Source organism: Camarhynchus parvulus, chromosome 13 (genome assembly GCF_901933205.1).
Source record: "Camarhynchus parvulus chromosome 13, STF_HiC, whole genome shotgun sequence".
NCBI lineage: Eukaryota > Metazoa > Chordata > Aves > Passeriformes > Thraupidae > Camarhynchus > Camarhynchus parvulus.
Window position 1 is genome coordinate 6,967,928 of NC_044583.1, and position 21,975 is coordinate 6,989,902.

The 21,975-nt window shown below is 38.1% G+C and overlaps 1 protein-coding gene across 3 annotated transcripts in view; it reads left to right on the forward strand.

Annotated features, from left to right (window-relative positions):
* The window catches only part of GABRB2 (gamma-aminobutyric acid type A receptor beta2 subunit), a 137,484-nt gene that overhangs the window by 69,060 nt on the left and 46,449 nt on the right, over nt 1-21,975 (forward strand). For all 3 annotated transcript variants that reach the window (XM_030957162.1, XM_030957164.1, XM_030957163.1), the window contains exon 7: nt 4,509-4,591. In XM_030957162.1, the coding sequence (XP_030813022.1) occupies nt 4,509-4,591 (83 nt within the window). The remainder of the gene's footprint in view (nt 1-4,508; nt 4,592-21,975) is intronic.

Consider the following 21,975-nt stretch of genomic DNA (forward strand, 5'->3'; position numbering starts at 1 on the left):
CAGAGGCATATTGATTTTAGTTTTCTTTAAAAATCTGGTGTGCTTCTTTTACCAATAATCTCAGCAACAACAAAACTTAATTAGGTCCAAGTTTCTGTGTGAATTTTGACTCCCCGTGTTTTATCAGCAGCAAAAGTTTTTTCCTCTCTTGTTTTTTCCTCTCATTTAGATAATGCTTTAGTATAATATCCTTCATATTCTTAACTTGTATTATGGTTATGCCTTTCAGCTTTGACAAATATACTTAGTGCTTTCAGAGAACACCTTACTGTCTAAGGATTGCACACTACAGAATCAAGGGGGAAATATCTACATGTCATTACTTCCAAATGGAGTAAGAAAAGTGAGCAGTTGGCACTTAGGATGGAATACTCAGGAAATGTTGAGTAGTGTTAGAGGAGAGCATATTACAGATTCTGGGTAGCATGTGTATATTGTTTCATCTCAAACAGAGACCTCAACATCAATAAAAAAGCTGTTCTTTTCCTATAAAACTACACTGAGCCTCTATATGCTGTTTACAGTTGAAAGTTTATAGCTGATTTATAGTTGCAAAATTCAGTAGCTGAATTTTTTTAATTAATGTTGAATTTTAGAAACGTCATTATTGTTTGGAGTTTCCTACAGCCAACTCTTTACCTATGATCACACAAGGGAAACTTTTCTTTTCTGTGAATAAACAGGAGAAAAATTCTGTGAACTTTCTAATTAGCAATAAATTTATTTTATTTAAAAATAGATCTCTTAGTATGTCTGTCAACCTTGACAAATGTTTAAATCAAATTTATCATCCAGGAGAGAGATTTATCCCCCTGATGTTTTGTTCCCAGAATTTCCAGGTATTTAAAATTGGTTCTGCTGGCTGCTGCTGTCACAGGTATTTCCAACTGTCATGCACGAGGACTTTTTCCAAGAAGCAAAGGTGAACAGTGGGTTTAGCGCAGTAAATTATTTCAGTGACTAATTTAGAGAGTTCCTGACTCTCTTTCACCACACACAGAGAATTCTTAGCAAGTCCTCAATAAAGAGATTGAGTTTGTTGTCCCTGTGAGCTCTGTGGATTGCTCCTGGTGCTGTTAATGAGCAGTCAGTCAGCTTGCAGGTACACAAAGCTGAAGCAGAATTTCACTCTGCTTTCAACAGGATATATGTGCATACATTTAGAGAAAGAATTCGTTTTTGTATTTTCCTCCTGGGCTTCAGCTCTTTGAGTCCATAGGATCGTGGTCTGTTAGAGCTAGAACGGGAGAGGAGGGTGACAGAGTTCTTGTACTCACACTCTACTCAGGAGAGCTATCTGAACTTGTCACCCTCTTGCTCATCATTCCTGTGTGTCTGTAAACCTGTAATTACAGGTCAGGGCTGCTTCCTTCCAGGGCAGAGATAAGTTTCTCTTACTGCTTTTTCTCCACAGCTTTGCAAAGCCATTGCAGCTCCAAGAGGGAATTGGATTCTGTCCATCTCCACATGGCATTAGCATTGCTCTCCTGTCTTCCTGTGCTTTTTTTCTTCACTAGTGATGTCAGAACTCTTTAAGTTACTGTTTTGGATTTCAAATCATATTTGAACTTGTCAGAAAAGCAAAATTTATTGGATTTTGAAAAACCGTTCCCTGCATAGAACAGAAAAATACGACCTACTGGCACTTCTGGGATAGTATTATAATAGGGGTATTATTTTCTGCCTCACTTTAAGTTTGGAAGTGTTTAAAAAAAGTCCTTTATGGCCTTCACATTTGGCCTCTTAAAGAAGCAGTAGAGAATTTCCAACTCTTATTTGAATCACGAACCCTCCAAAGATATGGAGGTGAGCAGTTTTTCATCTTTCTCAGAGTTTATCAGAATTATTTTCAATTATTGACAGCAAACTTTACTTTCCCTGCAAGTCAGTTGTGGTGCAGATTTTTTGCAGTGTAGCTGTGCTTGTTTTAACACAAGAAGTTTTCTCTAGGTCTACTTCATAATACTTTATTGAGTCAGTTTAGTGGTGCTTCAGGGTTTGCTTTTTTTTTTTTTTGTGCTTCATAATGCGTCTACATTCAAAATATGGTTCATAAAAGAGGAAGATGAAAACTCATTTCCATTGTTAGGAATCATAAAATATCACAAGGTTTCTCTTTCTTTAGCAACAGATGAAAAGATGAGTGTATGAGAGAGACAGTTCTGTGATGTGTTTCATTTCATGTGGTGCCTCTCTGAGTCCTGGTATTGTGTATCATCCCCAATGACTGCAGTGCCTTGAGTCACTGTGTTGTTTTTTAAAAAGCTTTCACTTTTTCACTGTTTGTTCTCAAGGTTATATTATGCAAAACACAATGTTATATTTTTTGCACTAGTACAAGCTGTATAAAAATATTTTTAATCCTGCTGTGAAAATTGAAGCAGCTCTGCTCAGGGAGAGAGGCTTTGGGCCTGTTTCAGTGTTCCCAACTTCTAAAATGAACTTGTGTTTCTTACTCTGTCTGAAAGGGTGTAGGTCATGTCTCTTGCCTTTAAAAGTATTCCAAGGTGGTAATTCTTGCACTCTGTTGCTTTGGTAAATTGATTTAGCTAATCACCAGTAGTTGTGAACCACTAAGAATTGTCCAAACATAGTTTTGCTGTTTAATTAATTATGAAGATGGAAGAGAACTTTTTCTACTTTACTATTAATGTGAGAAGCCAGGCTAAAAATATGAGGGAGGTAAGAGGAGAGCAAAGGACAGACTACTGATTTTATTTCAATGGATTTGCATTATGGATAGGAAGGAACAAGCAAGTTGAATTTAATACATTATTCAATACTTCTGTTTTGACTTGATTAAATCCCTGCTCTACAAATCATTTTCCTTACCATGCCACTTTTTTCCCTTTACTTTCTAGTGAGGTGCAGGGCATTGTGTCCTTTAAAGATTTCCTGATGTTCCCTACAGAGCTTTTATCACAGCTGTCTGCAGCCTTCAGCCCCTCTTGCTTTTTTGCACCAAAAATCCTCTGGAAATGTGTGAGAACTGTGAGTTCTCCACTCCATCAGTGGGAACAGACGCTTTGCAGAGGGTAGCACAGGCTGGGGTTGTCTCTGTGTGGAACCCTTGGGTCTGGTAGACTCTGGAAGGAAGTGTTTAGTGCAGAGGAAACTCTGAGAAAACTTAGTAGTCAACCAGGTTAGCTTTTACCATAACTCTTTTCTGCATTTAAACCTTGGCTGTAAGTCTGTGCTCTGCCTTTTCCTTTGTGAACTACTGAAACTCTTGTAAAATCCTGACTATAATATGCAGATAAGTATGGAAGTACTGAGGAAATCAAAACAAACCTCCCCACAGAAAACCCAAACATAACCCAACAAAAAACATGAGCTGTAATGTTTTTCTGGTCTCACTATACCTTTCTTGAAGTTTGCCCCAAAATAATAATATTGATACTGGAACAGGGTGATTTCTTTGATTTTTCTTTACATTTAAAAATGAGGAACCAACTATTAACTGCTAAGAGGTTTTTTTACCAATATTTGCTGCTGCTTGCTCCATTTGCATTTGCTATCAACTCACGTGTGTGATTTTGTTAAAAGCTGGAGGGCTTTCACTGAGAGGCACCAAAGGAGCCTTTCTCCCTGTGCTTTTGTCCCAGTCCAAAAAGGTTTCTTGTGAAGCATCTCCGGTAATACACACTGATTAAAACCATTATATTTTCCAAAGCAATTCTATGAGTTACACCTACATGGAATGAAGAAAGGACATGGTGCCAAAAGATGTTCCTTTTCTCCAAGAAACCAGTAGGAAAGGACAGTAAGCATACTTAAGAAGATTCTTAATTTCTGTCTTGCAGGAATGATTGCTACAGTCAATTTCGAGTGAATTTTGACCAGGCAACTGTAGTTTTCTGCCACTAATGAGCACTTTTTTAGGTATTCAAGAAGAATAAAATCTGTCAAATGGAAGAGTTCTCTGAAGTCTTTTTACCAGAACAAAGAATACACAAAAAGTTTTTGAACTCATATTGAACATTCTAAATATCTACTATGAAAGGCCAGTAGTAAACCTCATACATGACACAGGATTTTGAGAAGTGTTGGTTACCCAATCTCTCATTAATACCTGGGAAAGACATTGATCCTGTAATGTCTTAGTGTCTTCATGTGCTGCAGGTACTCCATCTACTTCACCTTGGGTCCCATTGTGGAGATCATCATCTTGGATTTTACAATTTGAGCTCATTCCTTTGGTCAGCCTTTCAGCTTGAAGCAAGCTTTACAAATGGCTGCTCATTATTCTCATGGTGTTGGAAGCAGGTTCCCCAGGTGCTTTGGCAAGTCAGCTGTGCTTAGCACACAGCAGAACACTGTGTTGAGGGGAATCTGTGCTGGGAGAAGCTCCCTGGGACAGCACTGCTTACCAGCCAGCAGACATGGCACCCAGGCAAAACCAGGCTGAGCATCAGCTATGCAGAAATGCAGATTCTTCTTTCAGCACAGTGTGATGGAGGAAAGATTGGAACAAGGCACATTAACGAACTCTTCTCCCTCCTTCCCAGAATTACAACAACAGCTGCCTGTATGATGGACCTGCGGAGATATCCGCTGGATGAGCAGAACTGCACGCTGGAGATTGAAAGCTGTAAGTACTTCTGCAAATCCTACTTATTCTCTGCTCAACTGCTTTGGAGTTTTTATTTCTGTTGAGTTCTGTTTTTTTCATGTTTTGTATTCAGGGTTTTTTTTGGTTTTTTTTGTTTTACATGCTACTAACCCAGTTGTCGTTCTGTCTGATGATGTTTAGATCCTTGTAAACACAAGGAAAAAAATAGCTTTCCAGATGGATTAGTAATTTGTGGCACAAGGATTAGCAAAAGTTATTCTCTGTTTTTATAGACAATTTACAGCTTTAAAAGTCTCATTCAAATGCCTTGTTGGAGTTCATGTGAGGAGCACAAGGATTATTATCAGTTCTTTATCCTCCTTTACTGCTGAACTGTGTGGCAGCTTGTTTCCATTTATAAGTGAAGGCAAGAGGTTACAATTGTCCTTGAAATAGGTGTTTTGTGGGTTTTATCCTAACCACTGTGCTCTAGTTAAACTTTCAAAGCATGTAAACAGTGTGTTTATATATATATTGATTTAATGGCTGGTGTCTATTGAACTTATATAGATAAAACGTGTGAAGTAAAATCTCTCTTTTCTCTGAAAAAGATTCATGATCACTTTTATAATGACAATATTGCAAGCATGTTATTTAACACTCCAATTCAGATTATATAAAAACTTTCAAGGTTAACATAACATTTTAATATACCACACACAAGTATGTGTATTTTTAAAATAATTTCTGTATTATGAAATATGTGGGATTTCTGTGTGTAATTTCTGCTACAGTCTGGTAAGAACTTGCTACAGCTGAACTTCTGTTTGAGAAAGCATTTAAGAATATATTTTACATTTGTGTCCAAATTTCATTCATCTTATTGGAATTTACAGATATGCTAAAATTCTTGTGACACTGTTGCCTGAAATAATTTCCATGCATAAGTAATCAGAGTTGAGGCTATCTTTAGAATTCTGTGTACTGATATTCACAAGCAGCAAATACAGTGGTGGACTTCGCACTGAGAGTGGATAAAATCTAGTTTGTTTGAGGTTCTTTGTAGTTCTGTCTACAATTTCCATTGATAGCATTTGATTCAGGATCTCATACCTGCAGCCAGCTATTATGCAACCAGTATATAGGTAGTGTATATATATATATATATTAGGTTGATGATATAATATGTGAGAAAACTATTGGCATAATTCAGGCTTAGAGAGATTTTTATTGAGGAAATTTTTGCTGTGACAGTGTCTTTGAATTGTTCTTGTAGCAAGGACCTGGTATTTTCCTATTTTCCAATTGCGTATGTAAGGTGGGAAGCTGAGAGTGAGATGAGATCCTTCCTCTCTGTTTACAGCATTGTTTAAATGGCCAGCAAGGTCTTGCCATCTCTCTGCATTGCTGAGATGACTAAGTCTTATTGGGATTCACAAAGTAGATATCCCTCCTCTCATCCTTTCACAATCTGCTCTGGAAAATATTCCCAGGAAATACCTGTCAGGTCAGTCCTCAGGCAAAGCACAAAATTAAGTTGTGTCTCTGCTTTTCAATGAGAGCACTTGTTCTCATTCAGATTTAGAATTTGGGACTTGTAAATTGAAATTTCCCTTTTATGTGATTTAGATTAAAGGTTTGATGCAGATAACTTATCTTTCTAGAAACAATCCTAAAAACTGAGATATTGAGTGCTCAAAGTTGTTGTTCCACTCAGTATAAAAACTTAATGCTCATTATATCATAGAGAGGGTAGAAGTTGCATTTACCACAGAACTTGGGATGCTTGGAGCAGAGGTCTATCAAAGGTGAAAGTCTTTTCTGGAACAAAAAGTACAGTAAGGTCTTTCCCTTCCTTACTTATTTTCCAGCAGCGGGTTCTTGCTGGCTTTTTGAAGAATTTTTTTGCATAATGCTAAGAGCACATGACTTGGCATTTCATAACACTGTTCACATAAATCAGTGTTCTTAATATTGCTACAGTCCTCAAGGTTATCCAGTTCTTGTTATATTTGTTCTGATCATCCTTGTTCCTGACAATGCCTGCTGATTTTGTTTCATTAGAAATTCCATCAACACACAAATACTAAAGAATATTAATGTCAAGAGGAAGAGCTTTGCTCACAGTCATTCTCTGTATTGAGCATGACCTTTCAGTGCAGTACAATTTCCTACACATCTTTTACGTATCTTTACTAATTGTCTTTTCTTGGTTAGTCTTATAAAAAATACTAATATGAAATCCAGTTCAGCTATGCATTGTTTAAAAAAGAAGTTATTGTCAAGTCAGGTCATTTGAGTTGTAATGATATTTTTATTCTGTTTCAATGCATGTTACTGTCTCTAAAGTCCTTCCATTCTTTCTCTGCTTCCTTCTTCCTTTCCTCCCCTCATCCTCTTACTGATGCCAGAGTTGAATGCCTTCTTAAATACCTGGGCTATTTTTTTTCTTCATGTCGTAGTGTTTACTGACATTTGTGGTCAATATCAAGTTTTTGTTGACCTAGATTTGCATCAATATAGATTGATTTGCAAATAAGAAATTCTTGTGCAAAAGGGGGGTTGTATATAAAATATAAAACATGATAGAGAGGGGGTGATATCATCTATTAAGATTCAAGAGACAGCATTTTTAAGGGCAGTCTTAGTGAGATGCTGAAAGTGTAGGAGAGGACTATTCCCCATTAGTTTAAAAAGTATCTGTTTTGAGGAATGAAATCCTGTTTTTCTTTTCCATGTATAGCTAGTTACACTCTGAGGTCCTTTAAAAGCAGAAGCTTGTTGAATATTCACTTTTGCTAAGATGCTTCTGAACCTGTGGGCTATCATGTCCAAGGGGGCCTACTCTGAGCTATTCTACTTCTCCCTTTTTTTTTGTTATTCTCCAACATACTGAACAGCAGCGTTATGATACCAGATGGAAACCAATTTTCCTATATATTTGTTTTTCAGTTTCCAAACTTGCAGGAAACAGAGAGTTTTTTTCTTTCTTATTTGAATATTGACTTGACTCAGTAAATACCTGTCTGTTTTGCACCCTACCTTGGCCACTGCAGTTTGTATTGCTGAGTTTCTGATGATTCATGAGAATGATTTTATTTCTCTGCTGTTTCCTGCCTCTCTGGAATTGTAACTGTTGGGAGGAATGTCTCTGCTAATCATCCATAAGACTAGTGAGAGCTCAAAGGCAATAAGAAGTACAAGACAATTTGATGAATACTTCATATTCCTATAAACTAATAAAATATCATATTGCATATTCTCAGCCTAACAGAAATTGTTGTGATTCTTTTGACTATTCTTAAACACAATTATTCAAGATTCATGTGGTACATCTGGACTTTTGTCCATTTCAATTATGTGGTGCCACATAAAGACAAAAATGTATTCAATTCCTTCTTATCCTGTTTCATAATGTGTTAGGCCTGGCTGTATTTATGGTATACATGAGGTGAAATTCAGAATCTGCCTTGTGACAGGGGGTTTTGGTGTTTTTTTTCCATTTCTTTGTTGATGTGGAACAAACAAGAATGCACTGAGTTTCTCCTCAGAAACACTTGCCATGGTGTGTGGCATTAAAGCAGCACATCCAAGCCCTTGGCAGACAGCGAGCTCCCCATGTGGCCGTACTGACCAGGGAAAAGCACTCACAGACAGGCAGGGGGAATTTTTGCTGATGAATCTTTGCTGATGAATGAGAAATAATTGTTTTCAGGACATTTCATTTATGTGAAAGCCTGAGGGGTTCGGAGCAGAAACCATTAGATTTTTTTCCTACTTCATGACAAAACCACCAGAGAAGCTCACTAGGTTAAAAGGTAAAAGCACACCATTCAGTACGAGGATGTGGAAAAAGACAGAAACAGAGTCAAAAGAATATCATTCCTGCTCGTGGCAGTGCATCCCAATACCAAACACTTTCTAATCAGATCATCTGTGAAATCTCATCAACAAGAGAAAGAGAAGTCATCTTTGTGTGCTCAAGGTGACTTTATGAGTACTTTTAAGGTGCTGAAAAGAAATCAAAGCAGCCTTTTGCTGGAGCTTTGAGTACTTTGCAGATGGCTGCTCTGGCCATCGATCAAAGCTTGTAATCAGGTCACAGGGGACAAATGGTGGAACTCCAGGAGCTGACCAGGCACGGCTTTTCTGGGTTAGGGGCAGATGTGTTTGATGCCAGGCAAGGAGCTGCGGTCCCCAGCAGAGGGGTGCTCAGCACAACAGGATTCCATGGCAGCACGAGACTTCCAACAACTGCACAGCGAGTGGAGAGCTAAACACATGACTCTTGGGACACTGACACCTAGAATTAATGTGTATTCCATCCCTCTTGTCTCTTCAGCTGAGACTGCATCATGGCCCTTGCAGAGAGGATATTCCTCTATCAGCAGAAGGTGATCTTATCAGAGTGCCCCTTTTTTCATCTTGTTCCTCGTCTCCATATTCAGATTTCCTAATCTGGATTCTGTGCCAATTCAGCCTGTACAGCACTGTGTGTGGAGCAGAGATGTGTTGTTTAACAAACAGTGATGAATTCCATCTATGTCTGTTGCCTTTTTGGCACCATGAGCTTCCAGCGTGGCTTCCTTGGGACAGGTATTTTGTTCTTTATTTGTCCTCAGTAATTTCATCTCAAGCACGCTGAGAAGAGAAAAGGTATAATTTCAGTGGCATAATGCACACTGAAAATGAACAGGAAATCCTTGACTCCTCTTCAGTGTGGAGATAGGATGATTCAGGAAGAGCTAAAATAATCCCCAGCAGTAGATGATTCTTCTGTGTCGCCTGAAGAGGGGAAGGAAATTCAGACTCACCAGCAGTGCATATGATCAGGGTGGGCTGTGTACAAGGGAACCAGTGTTTGTAGGGCTTGATAGCACACGCCCCCACACCCAGCTGGGGGTTGGGCTTTCAGGCTGGAGCTCAAATAACACCCAAGATTTATAACCCTAAGGTAGGCAAGAGGGAAGTATTTTCCTTTTTTCATTACATCTCAGTACATCTTTGCAGCAGTCTCTGCATCCTGGGAGTTCTCATAGCACTAACAAGGTGATGTGCTGTTTGCAAATGATGAAAGAATTGTATGGGAGCTCTGCGACAGACTCTTAATGCTTTCAAGCTACCTGGAGTTAAATCTAGAAGGAAATGCAGTATACAAATATCTAATCTGTGCCTTTCAGCACCAGACTATACCAGCAACACAGATTTCCACAGAGAAATTAATATTTTTAAGTGTTTTTTTTTTCTTTTCTTCTCATTCTATAGTTGTGTATGGAGAACATATATAATCAAAAAGACATAATGTGAATGGTTTTAAACCTTTTAATGCATTTTGTCTTTTATATTCAATTTGAACAAGAGTAAATTTTTCCTTATTACAAATAACCCTGCATTTTATGAAGGGATTATTGGAAACAAAAAGGGCCCTTTTAAAAAAGTCCATATTCAGAAAATATCAAATGTAATTGCTAAGGTTTGGGAAAAAAATTAGAAGACAATGCAAACTGTGACTATCACACAGTGATCACATACCTGTGAAAAGTGAAATATGTTTCTACAGTCATTTTATTTCCTAAGATAGAGGGCTTTTTCCCTATATATAACTGCGATTGTCTTTTGTTCATTAATTACATTAAAGAATGAATTCAAATTTGTTTTTAATAACAGAAAACATTAGTTTTCAAAACATTTAGGGGCAGGAGGGCACTTGGGTCTGTTGTCAGTCCGATCTGTGTTTGCCCTTGGTCACTGATAGCAGCAACTCCAACAGTCAATGCCAGTGCTCTTGCTACTGCTCCTCAGCTCATGTTTAATTACTTAAGTGGGGGAAGAATGAAAATGAATATTTGAGTCACTGCAGGACTGTGGATTCAAATGAAATTTGATTAGGAATTTTGGCCTGTATACAAAACAACAACAACGGAAATGGGGTCAACTCCTACCCACCCTGGCAAAGGGTCCCCTGTGTGGGCAGCACAGCTGGGCTGGGGCGAGATGTGGCAATGCTCATTGGGTTCCTTCTCTGACAAGAATTCAGTTTGCTGCTTGAGGAGCAAGCCAAATCACTGATTGGTGAGGGTGCTCTGTATTTGGGTCACTGATACTTGTCCCTTTGTCCTAAGTTTCTAGAATAGGAACTGGAGATTCATCTCTCAAATATGAGCTTAACCTTCCTCACTAGCTCTTGTTAAAGAAAAGAAATAGCTGTATTCTCCAGCAGGGTTGTAATTTCTCGTTTGGGTGGTTTAGTTTTGTTTTTTTCCAAACTCCAAGTTTTCTTTACTTTCTCTTACTGATGCTCAAATGCAGAATATTGCATCACTGGTCACTGAGCAGGAAAACAATTTAATTGGTTTTGTTTTGGCAAGTAGAAGCCAGAGTGAGTAATACAATCATCTTTAGTTTTGATTATGACATTGGATTTGGGTTGAGGAAGGGTTGACCTTCCAAGCAGACAAGTCTAGGAAACATTTTTTTACTTTGGTGGAATAACAGAAGAAATTTAATTAGAAGCAGCTTTGGCAAAGTTAAAATTTAAAATATTTTTGTCCCTTGATCACACCTTGCTAGTGATGAGAGCTTTGTGAGACAAGTTAATTTTGTTTTCATTTGCTCATGTTGTTTGGTACTGCTAGTCAGGCTGATCAAATTGATCACCAATTGCATTGGTGTGCAGGTCTACACAGGGAAACTCTTCCAGTTTTAGAAATGTTTGATATCTGTGCCACTCAGAGTATCCAATGTGGTTTTGACACACTGTCCAAAATTATCTGGATAGAAATCCAAGTTATCTTTTATGTATGAAATATTCTAACTCTTAGATAAACTTTCCCATGATATGCATTTGTTATGAGCAAAAATGAAACATGAATAATACTGTTATTACTCTAAGTAGCCTGAAACACATTTTGTGAATGAACATTTATAAAGGAAATTATGTCCAAGTGGTTTAGAGAAATAAAGATTATAGTCTTTATCATTTATGTTGTATTTATAAAAGAGTTGGGGTTTATTTTTGTCCTTTTTCTTATGCAACAATTAAGGTGTGTTTTTATAATGTTGCTTTTTATGTGAGGAAAGAGAAGTCACTAAGTAGATTAATATGTACTTATATTTCAAGTTATACTTCAGGAATAATTCAGTATGAAAAGGACCTCAGGAGGTCCTTAGTCAAATCTATTAAAAAAATGGTCAGCTCTGTGGTCAGACCAAGTTACTCAGGGCTTTGTCCACTCTGGTCTAGAAAACCTCCAAGGACAGAGACTGAAAAACCTCCTCAGACAACCTGTTCCAGTGCCTGACTATAGCAGTGAAGAATTTTAATTGAAGTTTTCTATCTGATTTATCCTGTCCTGGGATCCTACATCTGCCTTACAGAATCAGGAATGAGTATTTACCATTACTGATCTGAAATAGAACCTCAGTGCTGCGTGACCTGCATTGTGGAGAAGTTCTGAGTCGTGGAACAGAATGGCAATACCATGAGAATGCTCTGAATAAATCAGTATGCTGTGCAAGTAGCTTTGTAATTTAACAAAGAGTTAACAATGCAGTTTTTCTTCCATGTACAATCTGGTGTGGTATAATCTGCTCCATATCTCTTCGTTCAGGCACACAGGTACTATTCCCATTATATAGACTGAAGTGTCTCTGTCGCTGCTTCTTATGGTTTAAAAACTCTCAAAATAAGGGTTCTTTTCCTCGGATAATGATCTCAGAATTTTCATTATGATGTTTGGCTCAGTAACATCTTCGTTGTTACATGCTTTTAAAAGGCATGTATTCTCTGTGTTCTATGGCTATACAACATACAAGTTGTCTTTATTGGGTTTGGAACACAGAAATAATCAGTCAGTTTTGCAGGAATGTATTGGAAATGCAGAGATTTTGAACTTGTGGTATGTCATACTTCTACTTCTCAGCTGCAGAGCAATCCACTGTGTGCATTTCCTCTCAGACAAGCCTGTCTCATCTGATGACTGATGTGTCACTGCAGCCAGAGTTTGAGCTGTTACCTGAGCCCAGGCAATATTCTCACATAAAACCAGGGTAACATAACAGAAAAAACAATGTGGGAGTCGGTATTTGGCTGTATGTGTAAGAACACACCTTTCCACTCCGACATGGTGTGGCTGGCCCTGTGCAACACTGGAAGTAACACCTTGTTAACAGGAGGAGTCTGCAGTGGCATGGATGGAATCAAGTACTCTGCTGAATCCAGGCACTTTATTCATGTGTCAAAGTTGATTATTTGAGTATTTGGTGAATTTTCCATAAACTTAACACATCAGTTTCCTGGTTAAATCACCGCTTTTAGCTGTTTTCTTAAACAGTTAATTAACGGTCACCATACATTACAAGCGAACATTTGTCCAATATCAGACCCAGCTGTATTCAAGGCAAACACACCTATTGTGGGCTGCTGTGGGAGCAAGCTCCCTAAAAGCACAGCAGGCACCTGGATGTGTGGGAGCCCATCAGTGAACATCAGTGAACGCCAAGGAACCAGTAGTTTGTTGGTGCAACAATCATCCCTTCAACAGCTGACTTCTGGGAGAGTGATCTGCACCAGAATGTTACACAGACAACCTGAGTGATGCTGAAATGCTCGTAAGTTACATTTTTGCTTGTGATTTGTGATTTTATTCCTACGGGGGCTTTTTGTGTCTGGAAGCCTGTTACCTGTTCCTGACACACAATCTGGGGAAAATTCTGTAAAGGGAAAAAGAGCAGAACAGTTTTCACTTTGCCTATGGTCCCTCTCTATCTTCTTTTCTTTGCAAACCAAAAATGATTAATATAAAGAGTAACATGAGTGACTCTTATCCTGTTAGAATTATTACCATAGTGATGGTATCCATGCCAAGGAACTTCTCATTCTCCCCAGACAGCTAGCAGGAATGCTCAGGGGGGCAGATGTGCATCAAAGTGCTGTAAGTGTAATGCCTTTATGCTGTAAGCTGTTTATGTTGCTGTAGCACAGGTGGGTAGTGGTGGTACTGTGCACATGTACTAGTTAGATTATTGCTTTCCTTTCAGGTTTCAAGAACAGCTTTCTTCAAGTCCTGCAGGTTCAACAGCATTATAGGTATGACACTTTTCTCCTACAAAATCAACCTAACTTCCTGTCAAACTTGTTGTCTTGCTGCCCAAGAAGAAATATCTTTTACTTCTCTCTGGTTTTATTCATTTTTGGGAAGATGGTTCTCAAGAACTGGGTTTTACATTTTGCTATGATGGCAGAAAAGCTGGCATCTCACTATGTCCAAAATTAGCGTTTTACCCTACAGTGCGCTATATACAGCATAGCTATCTTTTTTTTTTTTTTTTTGTTTTTTGCCCCTTTGATCTCCTTCTCTCTTTCTCTTTTCCTCTTTATCTTTCTCATTTTCCCATTTTTTCCTTTTCCCCTTTCAATGACCCTTTATGTACTGCTGATACTACTGTAGAATTGATTGTATAGGTGTGGGAAACTTGCTTGCATTATAAAAGTACAAGGTGCTTACTAAATATGTAAACTTGCTTTAAAAAATAAAATGGTGTTTTAACTTTCATATTTGTGTGTTTCTTTATGAGTGTAATGCAATTATGAACACAGCAAAACATGGAAAATATTTGAAATCTACTGAGAGAAGATGACTGTGAGGTCTGAATGTCGGTCAGCTAATTTTTCTATTTATAAATATAAAAATATACTTTAAAAAATATTTTGGATGGGGATTCTTGAAAGTGGTGCAAATATAAGTAATATTTCTACTGTGCACCTTGCTGTCAACTTGTGCTGCTGAGTGATCCATGAAGAGACTTCTAGTCACCTTTTTTTGAAGATAGGTCTTTGTAGCTGAACAGTGAGTTCCTATTTGCACATATTTACATATGTGCTAGCTCATATTTGGCCTTGAAGCTGTACTCAGGGACACTTTGTTCTATGGGTGGATGCCAAATTGCTTTTGATTTTAAGGAATTAAAAAAAAAGATATTTGATAAATGAGGTCAATATGCCTGTTACATATGGTATGGCCATAATTTTGCCAGACATTAAATGGTAAAAGCAGTGATGTAATTATAATTTAAGGATGATTTTCATAGTTGTAATGGCCACATATGAACAAGCATTGTAACCTGTTTTCATACTTTATATCTCAGAAAGACTTGCTTTTACTGGGAGCTCTCTAGGCTGATTAAAACTGCACTTTTTTTTTGGGCATGAAGTCTGCTGTTGGAAGATGAGCTTTTTTTGAAAGGGCTGGAGCACGTCTTTCCTGCTTGAGCACCAGCCAGCACCTCCCACCAAGTCCAGCTCCTCTGGCTACTTCTTTGAGTTTGTTTCTTCTTGGACTAGAAAAGCGTTATTGTGAATGAATACTGAGATGTTAATATGGCTGCTCTGGAGGTGAGTAGGATGATAGAAACAATGACATTTTGTGGTTTTTCTTTCTCTTACAGGGAAAATACTGTGGTTTGGAATGCAGCATGTTTTCCTCAAACACAAGGCAACCTAGAGTAGCTGTTTGTTTTTGTGGGTGTTTTTTGTTTTGTTGTTTTTTGGGTTTTTTTTTTTTTTTTTTTTTTTTCTTTTTTGGGGCTTTTTAAAGTCATCTTTACCTTCAGGGATTTGGATGATTGTGGCAAGTATTTTAGCCAGAAAGTAGAACACAGCTCACTAGGGAAACTCCAGCTGGGACTGAAAATACAGCAGTGTTGGTTCCACACATTTATAAGTCAACACATGAGGCCTCTTGACCAGCCAAAAATTCACTCAGTCTGTAAAAAAGGAGGCAATACCTTGTTATTACAAGTATATATCCAAAATTTCCTAATTTGCTTTTGCATAATGGTTATTCCATGAGTGTCTGACCTTCGAAGAAGCTCAGCTCTCAGCTCAAGCACTATCATCCCTAGTGAGCTGTTCAGAATAGATTGCAAACTGCTTCCATAGGAAGGATGAATGTAAGCCCTAAATAATTATGAGAATGATGACTATGCAAGCCTTTTAGTTAGATCTTTCCTTATCTAAATTGTTTTTCCAATCATGATAAAAATATCAAAGTATGCTATAAAAATATCTGAGCAAAATATCGGAGTCTGTTGCATAGAGGAAGATAATTAGCAGATAGTGTACATCTGTTCTTACAGAATCAAAGAAGGGCAGATGAGCTGATGTGGAGCTCTGTGTACTTTAACCTGGACTATTTTCAGCCCCTTGGTTGTCTTAGATTTTGTCCACTGCATTGCAGCTGTCGGCAGAAGGCAGATCTATCAATAAGCCAGTGCCATTTCCTGTAGCGTGTGTGGGAACAGCTGGTGTCAATGTAGTTTTCTGGTCAACGTAGCTCAAAGAGATTCAGAGTCCTTATCTCTCACTAAAATCTGATCAAATAAATGTTAACCAAAAGCTTTCACCCTTTAAAAAGGTTTGCGTAAGAGACGTTCCCATCTCAAGTCATTGCTGTTGGAACTGGAACATGCAGTCTGAAGTGCATTGTGCCTTTTTGAGCCGAGTGTTGCTGGTCTCTCATAAAACCTCTTACTGTTGGTGTGTGCTGATGGCCAGAGTCTTTAATAAATGGGTTTGTATTCCAGATTTTTGGGAACATGTCATCAAGTGTATGGAGTTTTACCCATGGAAGCATTCTGCTGTCATCCTTGTGGCAGAGTGGCTGAAAGAGATTTTTACTGTTCAGACAAAAATTTGCCCAGTCTTTGCTTGATGGCTGCTCATAGATGTCCAAGGCATGAGGTCAGTCTTCTCCAGTTGTCATCTGGATGAGGCAGGGTTTGGTGCTTTGTGTTGTCTCAAGGAGATCCTGTGTCCTGTGACTCTGTCCTAAATTTGGCATCAGTGCCTCAGTGTACACAGCATGAAATCCTTCTTGATTGACAGTTCTCAACCTACCAGTATACCAGTGGTCGACCATAAGTACTAATTTGTAAAATAGGTCTGGTTTTCAAAATAAATGTTGCAATTTAATTAAACACATTTAAATAGAAGTTCTCTTTAGTTATAACAGCTTTTGATGAGGAAACTATTGGGTGTTATTTATTGTGTGTCTGCAGCTAAATTATATATTTTTGCATTTTAAGTTGTTGAAACTAGTGCAAAAAGGCCTTGGGAAGTATATGATCAGATATATTTCCCAGAAATTTGTTTTCTAAGGGTAGACATCCTGGCTTATGCAATGCACATGCTTGTGCTTCCATAAATCTTGCTAATGGTTGAATATTTCATCTAGGAGACAGGGTTATTCATTCCATATCTATTTTTTACCTGTCTCTATGCTCTGTATGACTTCTGTAAAAAATTATGATAGTAAAGTATAAAAAAGTTCTGTAACTTTCAGGGTATTTTAAGAGAGAAAAGGTAGTCTATTGGAGTTGGTGCCTGTCTCAATATTCTCTTTTCTGAACATGAAGGGCTCTAATCTTCCTAAAAATGAACTGAGCCAGTTCACTTGCTGTGTGCTTGATGTTGATGATTTGAGTTTTCAGGTTGTTAGAGCGAAATATAAAAATTTCTGAGAATATCCATTCTTGCTTATTAATGTTCAGTGCTTGAAAGAGGGGGAACACTGATGACCACTTTCTTTGTCATATATAAAAGAAGGTAAGGTTATCACAGGCTTCTTGAGCAATGAAAAACATCTTGCACATATCTTTAAAATTCCACCTGTCCCTAAATTATCAGAATTTTTTCAAAGCTCCACAAAGCTCACATTCAGCCCAACAATTTGGTAATCCCCCAATGTCAGGATGGGAGCCCAGGACCAGCTTTGCAGTTGTTATCCGTCTGTTGTAAACCAAGTTGATTCCTTTCATGTTCCCCTGTTATTTCAAGGCATGCTGATTACTTGAATTCCTTGTGATTTGTGTCATGACTCCAGACACATTAAATGTCCTGTGAAGTAAGTCCATACTTATGACCAGACCAGAAATTCTTTCTTGAGTATTTTCCTAAAGTGATGTCATCCCACAGAAAATTGGCAAGTAACCTTTATGGCTATGAAAGCAGTTCTGTGCTGTTTGGATTTTTGATTTTCATTGCCTTTTTCTGTTTGCTGTCATCAGTTGCCTTTCTAGCAGTAACTGCATCTTTGCCTCCATGCTCTGTTAAGTGGAGCTTACACAAATGTAAGCTCCCCCAGAAATGTTATTTCTAGGTTTTTCCTTCCTGCCTTTCAGAGTCTGTCCTGAGCTGTGGCACAGATGTCAAGAGTCAGTGCAGTTGGCGTGTCTGCTCTGCCACATCATGGGCAGTGTCCCCATAACTGCCCCTCACCACTGATGGTTCCATGCTTATCCTGATAATTTGCTTTCTGAGTTCTTGTGTTTGAATCTTCAATAAAGGATTGCTCTCCTCTCTAAACCTTCTTTAAGAAAGCATTCACCAGAGTGTTTGCAAAGCTGGCAGCACAGCGAGACCTTGCACTCTGTGCCAGCTGAGGAGCCCTTGAGACAGCTGCCAGCACAATGGCACTGTTAGAGGCACAGTCTCCAGAGAAAAATCACCTCTGGGCAGTCACAGTAAGAGCTGGAAGTGTTAGTGATTTTAAATGAGCAACAGAATTATTTGCCCAATTAGTATTTTTAAACCTCTGGTCTGAAAAAATGGTCAGCTGTCTATATACACCCCCCTGCCAATGCAAATATCTCCTTTTTTGTGACTGCTTTTTCCATTTTGAACCTAACACTCCTGTTCATGAGTGGATCCCATGTGGTAGTGCCTGGATGATTTCTGAACAGCAGAGTTGTTTGCTGGAGGCAGTAGATGTCCTATATTTTAACATTAATAAGGCTCCTGATGTTGTATTGAATGACATTCTTATAAACAAGGTGAGGAGACATGGATTAGAGAAAACCACATTTGGAAAATAACATGAACATGATTATTGAGTTTACAGGAAGGAAACAATTTTTTATCAAGTCCCTCTTCACTGTTTTCATTTAATGATCTGAAGATTATGGGACTTTCAAAACATTTGTGCAGCTTGAAAGGATAGAGTTAGGTTTTGATGGTTCACACTAGAGAGGTGGCCTGAAAAAAAGTCAAATTCCCAATTTTACATCTAATACTGGCATCTCAGAATCGTGAAATAACGAGGTTCAAATGGCAGCCCAGGGCAGGGATGTGGTAATCAAAACAAAATAAAAAGCCCAACCTTGGGGAGATATCATGGATTGTGATGTGACACTGATTGCTTGGCAGCAGTAGTAGGGCTGACATCAGAGTCTATAACTACAAGTGCTATTTGTAAAATAACTGAATTTTTCTGTTTGTCCTGTAGTGGCAATATCTGGTTGTCAGGCTGTTCTTCTAAGGACTGCACCTCAAGGAAGATTTGTATCAGTTAGAGAATATCCAAGGCATAGCAAGAAAGTTAACCCAAGTCCTAGAAAACATGACTTAAGAGGAAAGAGTTGTTTGGTAAAGGGGAATTTAAGGAAGAGGAGTGTGAGTCTTGCAATGTACAAAATGTACTGCAGTGGAAGAGGAGAATCTGTTCTCTATCATGTTGGTTAGGACAAGAAGTTAAGATCTGAAATTGCCGCAGTGGAAGTTCAAAGTGGAGGTGGTAGGAATGGGAAGTAAAAAGATAACCACGGTGAGATGCAGGAATGGACCTTCACCCATTGAGATCCACACCAGGAGAGCTCTCAAGACAAGCAGAAAACCATTTGACAGGAACTGTGGAGGTACAGTTGCCCCTAACCTTGCTGATAAATAGAGATTTTGCATGAATGATGGATATGATGATCGATACACCAGCATGAAATTACCGTAGTATAAACAGTTGATTAAAACCCAGAAGTAAGGCTTGATAAACAGATGAGGAACTCAACATGTCTTACTCAAATACTATATTTGAATTTTCCTCCTACCAGTCTGAAGCAGAGCTAGAATGAATGTCTCTGAGTATAATCAGGATCATAAAGGTTGTTTTGATTTATTTTCAAGTAGGAGGTTGTCTGCACTTTCTCCTTGTGATGCTGTACACTCCCTCTTCAGGTGCATACAAGCATCAGCAAATAACAAGTATACTGCTGTACATACTGAGTAGTATTTGAGTATGCATAGATGTGTTTATCTTTCAATATTTGCAGGTACAGGACAGGTTGAGCTGTATAAAAGGCTGTGACTTTGTAAATTTGTCTCAGGTTCTCCTCTGGAATAGCTGTGGGAAGTAGTTATCCTCTCTGTTAACTTGTGTGTGTAATTTGTGTGCTATGAAAATAATTTAAAAGAGAATGAGTACTAGGGGTTTTGGTGGTTGGGATTTTTTGGGTTTTTCTGAGAGGGAAATTACTACCCTGCGTCAGTACTGTGTGTGTTTTCTTTGTTTCTGTTGCTTGTAACAGTGAAGAAAAAGCCCATAAGAGTGTGCAGTATTATTTAAAATGTCCTCAGGAACTTCCGGTGGCATTGCTGGGCTTTGAGCAATGTCAGTTTGCCAATATTCCTGGCTTTTAGGTGTTCATGAAATTGGCACTATTCTGGGTTGCTGTTTAAGAACTAAGGTATTTCTGTTACCTTTGCTTTTCTTCCAGTGTTCTGGCAATTAAGGAGGGATGTTCACCTTTTTAAGTTTCCTCAGATATTTCTGCTTAATAGGAATCATGCTTTTGGGTTTCAGGTATTAGTTCCATCTATCTCTAATACCTAAAAGGAGGCCACTGTGAAGAAGTGGTGATGATGTGGTTCCACTTTTCTTTCCAGAGCTGACTCAGCAAGGGAGGGCATGGCATGCTGCATCATTTGAAGATCACCTATTGCAGCAAGTATTTCCAGGAATTTTCAGATGAATTAAACAGAACGAATTAAACAGAAATCTAGTTTTAGATACTTCTTGCCCTGCGACTTCTCATTATCTGTAGCTTCAAATCTGGAAGTCATCTTTATTAACCCAAGAATTTTCAAGAAAAAAATTTCAGCCTTCAGCAGGAAGGGAGAACAATAAATTTTATTCCAATGTGGATATACCAGGGAACATACCCTGAGAGCATACTTGTGAAATGTGTGATCTATGCTCTGTGCCATAAAGGGGACAGAGCCTGTTTTCTGTCTTCTGTCATCATCATTTTATGGGTGTTGTATTCTGTCCTGCTCCTTAGTTAAAAAGTTCTTTCCTGTGATTAACCTTGGCAGGTTTCTTCTATGACAGGGAAAGGCAGTGATGGCATGTTTAAAGAGTCAGTCAGTTTCATACTATTAACATGCTCTATCTAAACAGATTGTAATAAAAGTAACAAAACATGTGGAAGCAAAATCCCACGTGTATAAAATAACTTATTAATCAGCTAAGTACTTTTAAAACAATATGCAGTGTCAGTGCAAAATATTTTTCTTGTAGAAGACATAAGTCAAAGAGCAGCCTTTGCTGTGTTGTAGCATATGCTTGTGCTTGGCAAAAGTAGTGGCAGAAAGCATGTCAAACCACAGTGCTTAGAGTATTAAAGTTTTAACAAAATGTCAGAGAAAACTGGAAGCTGGTTAATCCACAGAAATCTGTCATAAAGATTGCATTGTAAGGTGGTTTCAGCATGAATTCTAGTGACATATGGGAGCTTAAAATATAATCTAATGATATATCTCTATCGGTGAGATGTTTATGTAACATGATTGCAACAGAGATGTCTTTTCTTGTTAATTTATTAGGATAATGAAAGTTGCCATCTTTGTAGAACAATGCAAAGAACAAGTTTTATTCAGAAAAATCTTAATGTCAGAACCAAAATGCTTTTTTTTCCTCTATATGTTTATGAAAAAGAGAAATGGTGCACCTAGTTTGAAGCATGCTGAAGACTGGCAGCCTGCTCTGTGGAAGTCTGTGCTGCTGCTGGCTTCTGTTCTGCTCTGGGCATTAGCTTGTGTGCCCAGGAAAAAGATCTGATAGAAATACAGGTGAAAGACGAAACTTTGTTTCGAGAAGGCTCTGGCAGAAATAATAATAATCCCCATAATTTCATATGGGAATAATCGAGTGAAGGTCTTTTCCAGTGGGGCTGGAATTGAAAAAGCTCTGTCTATAATGCTGAAGAAAAATCCTGAATTATTTCAATGTGCTGCAGTTTATAGATTACAGGTTTTCTTACTGTGCTGCTTGGTTTTATAGAAATGAAAGAAATTTTGAGTTGCAGTGTGGTTCCAGAATTCATATTGGTCCTAAGTTTAAAATATTTTTTTGTTATGGAAGGGTTTTAATTCAAATATTTTTTGATGGACACAATTTTTAATGTGATGGGCTGTAATGTATCACTAACGAACCATCTGATTTTGTCAAAATCCCACGTGACGCTGTTAAAATATTTTCTTATACCCTTTATGTCAGTGGTGATGCTCACACATTACATTAATATTAATTGCATACTTACAAATACTGTGACAGAGAGCAGAAGTCTCTCTACCATTTTTTCCCTCAATTTGTGCG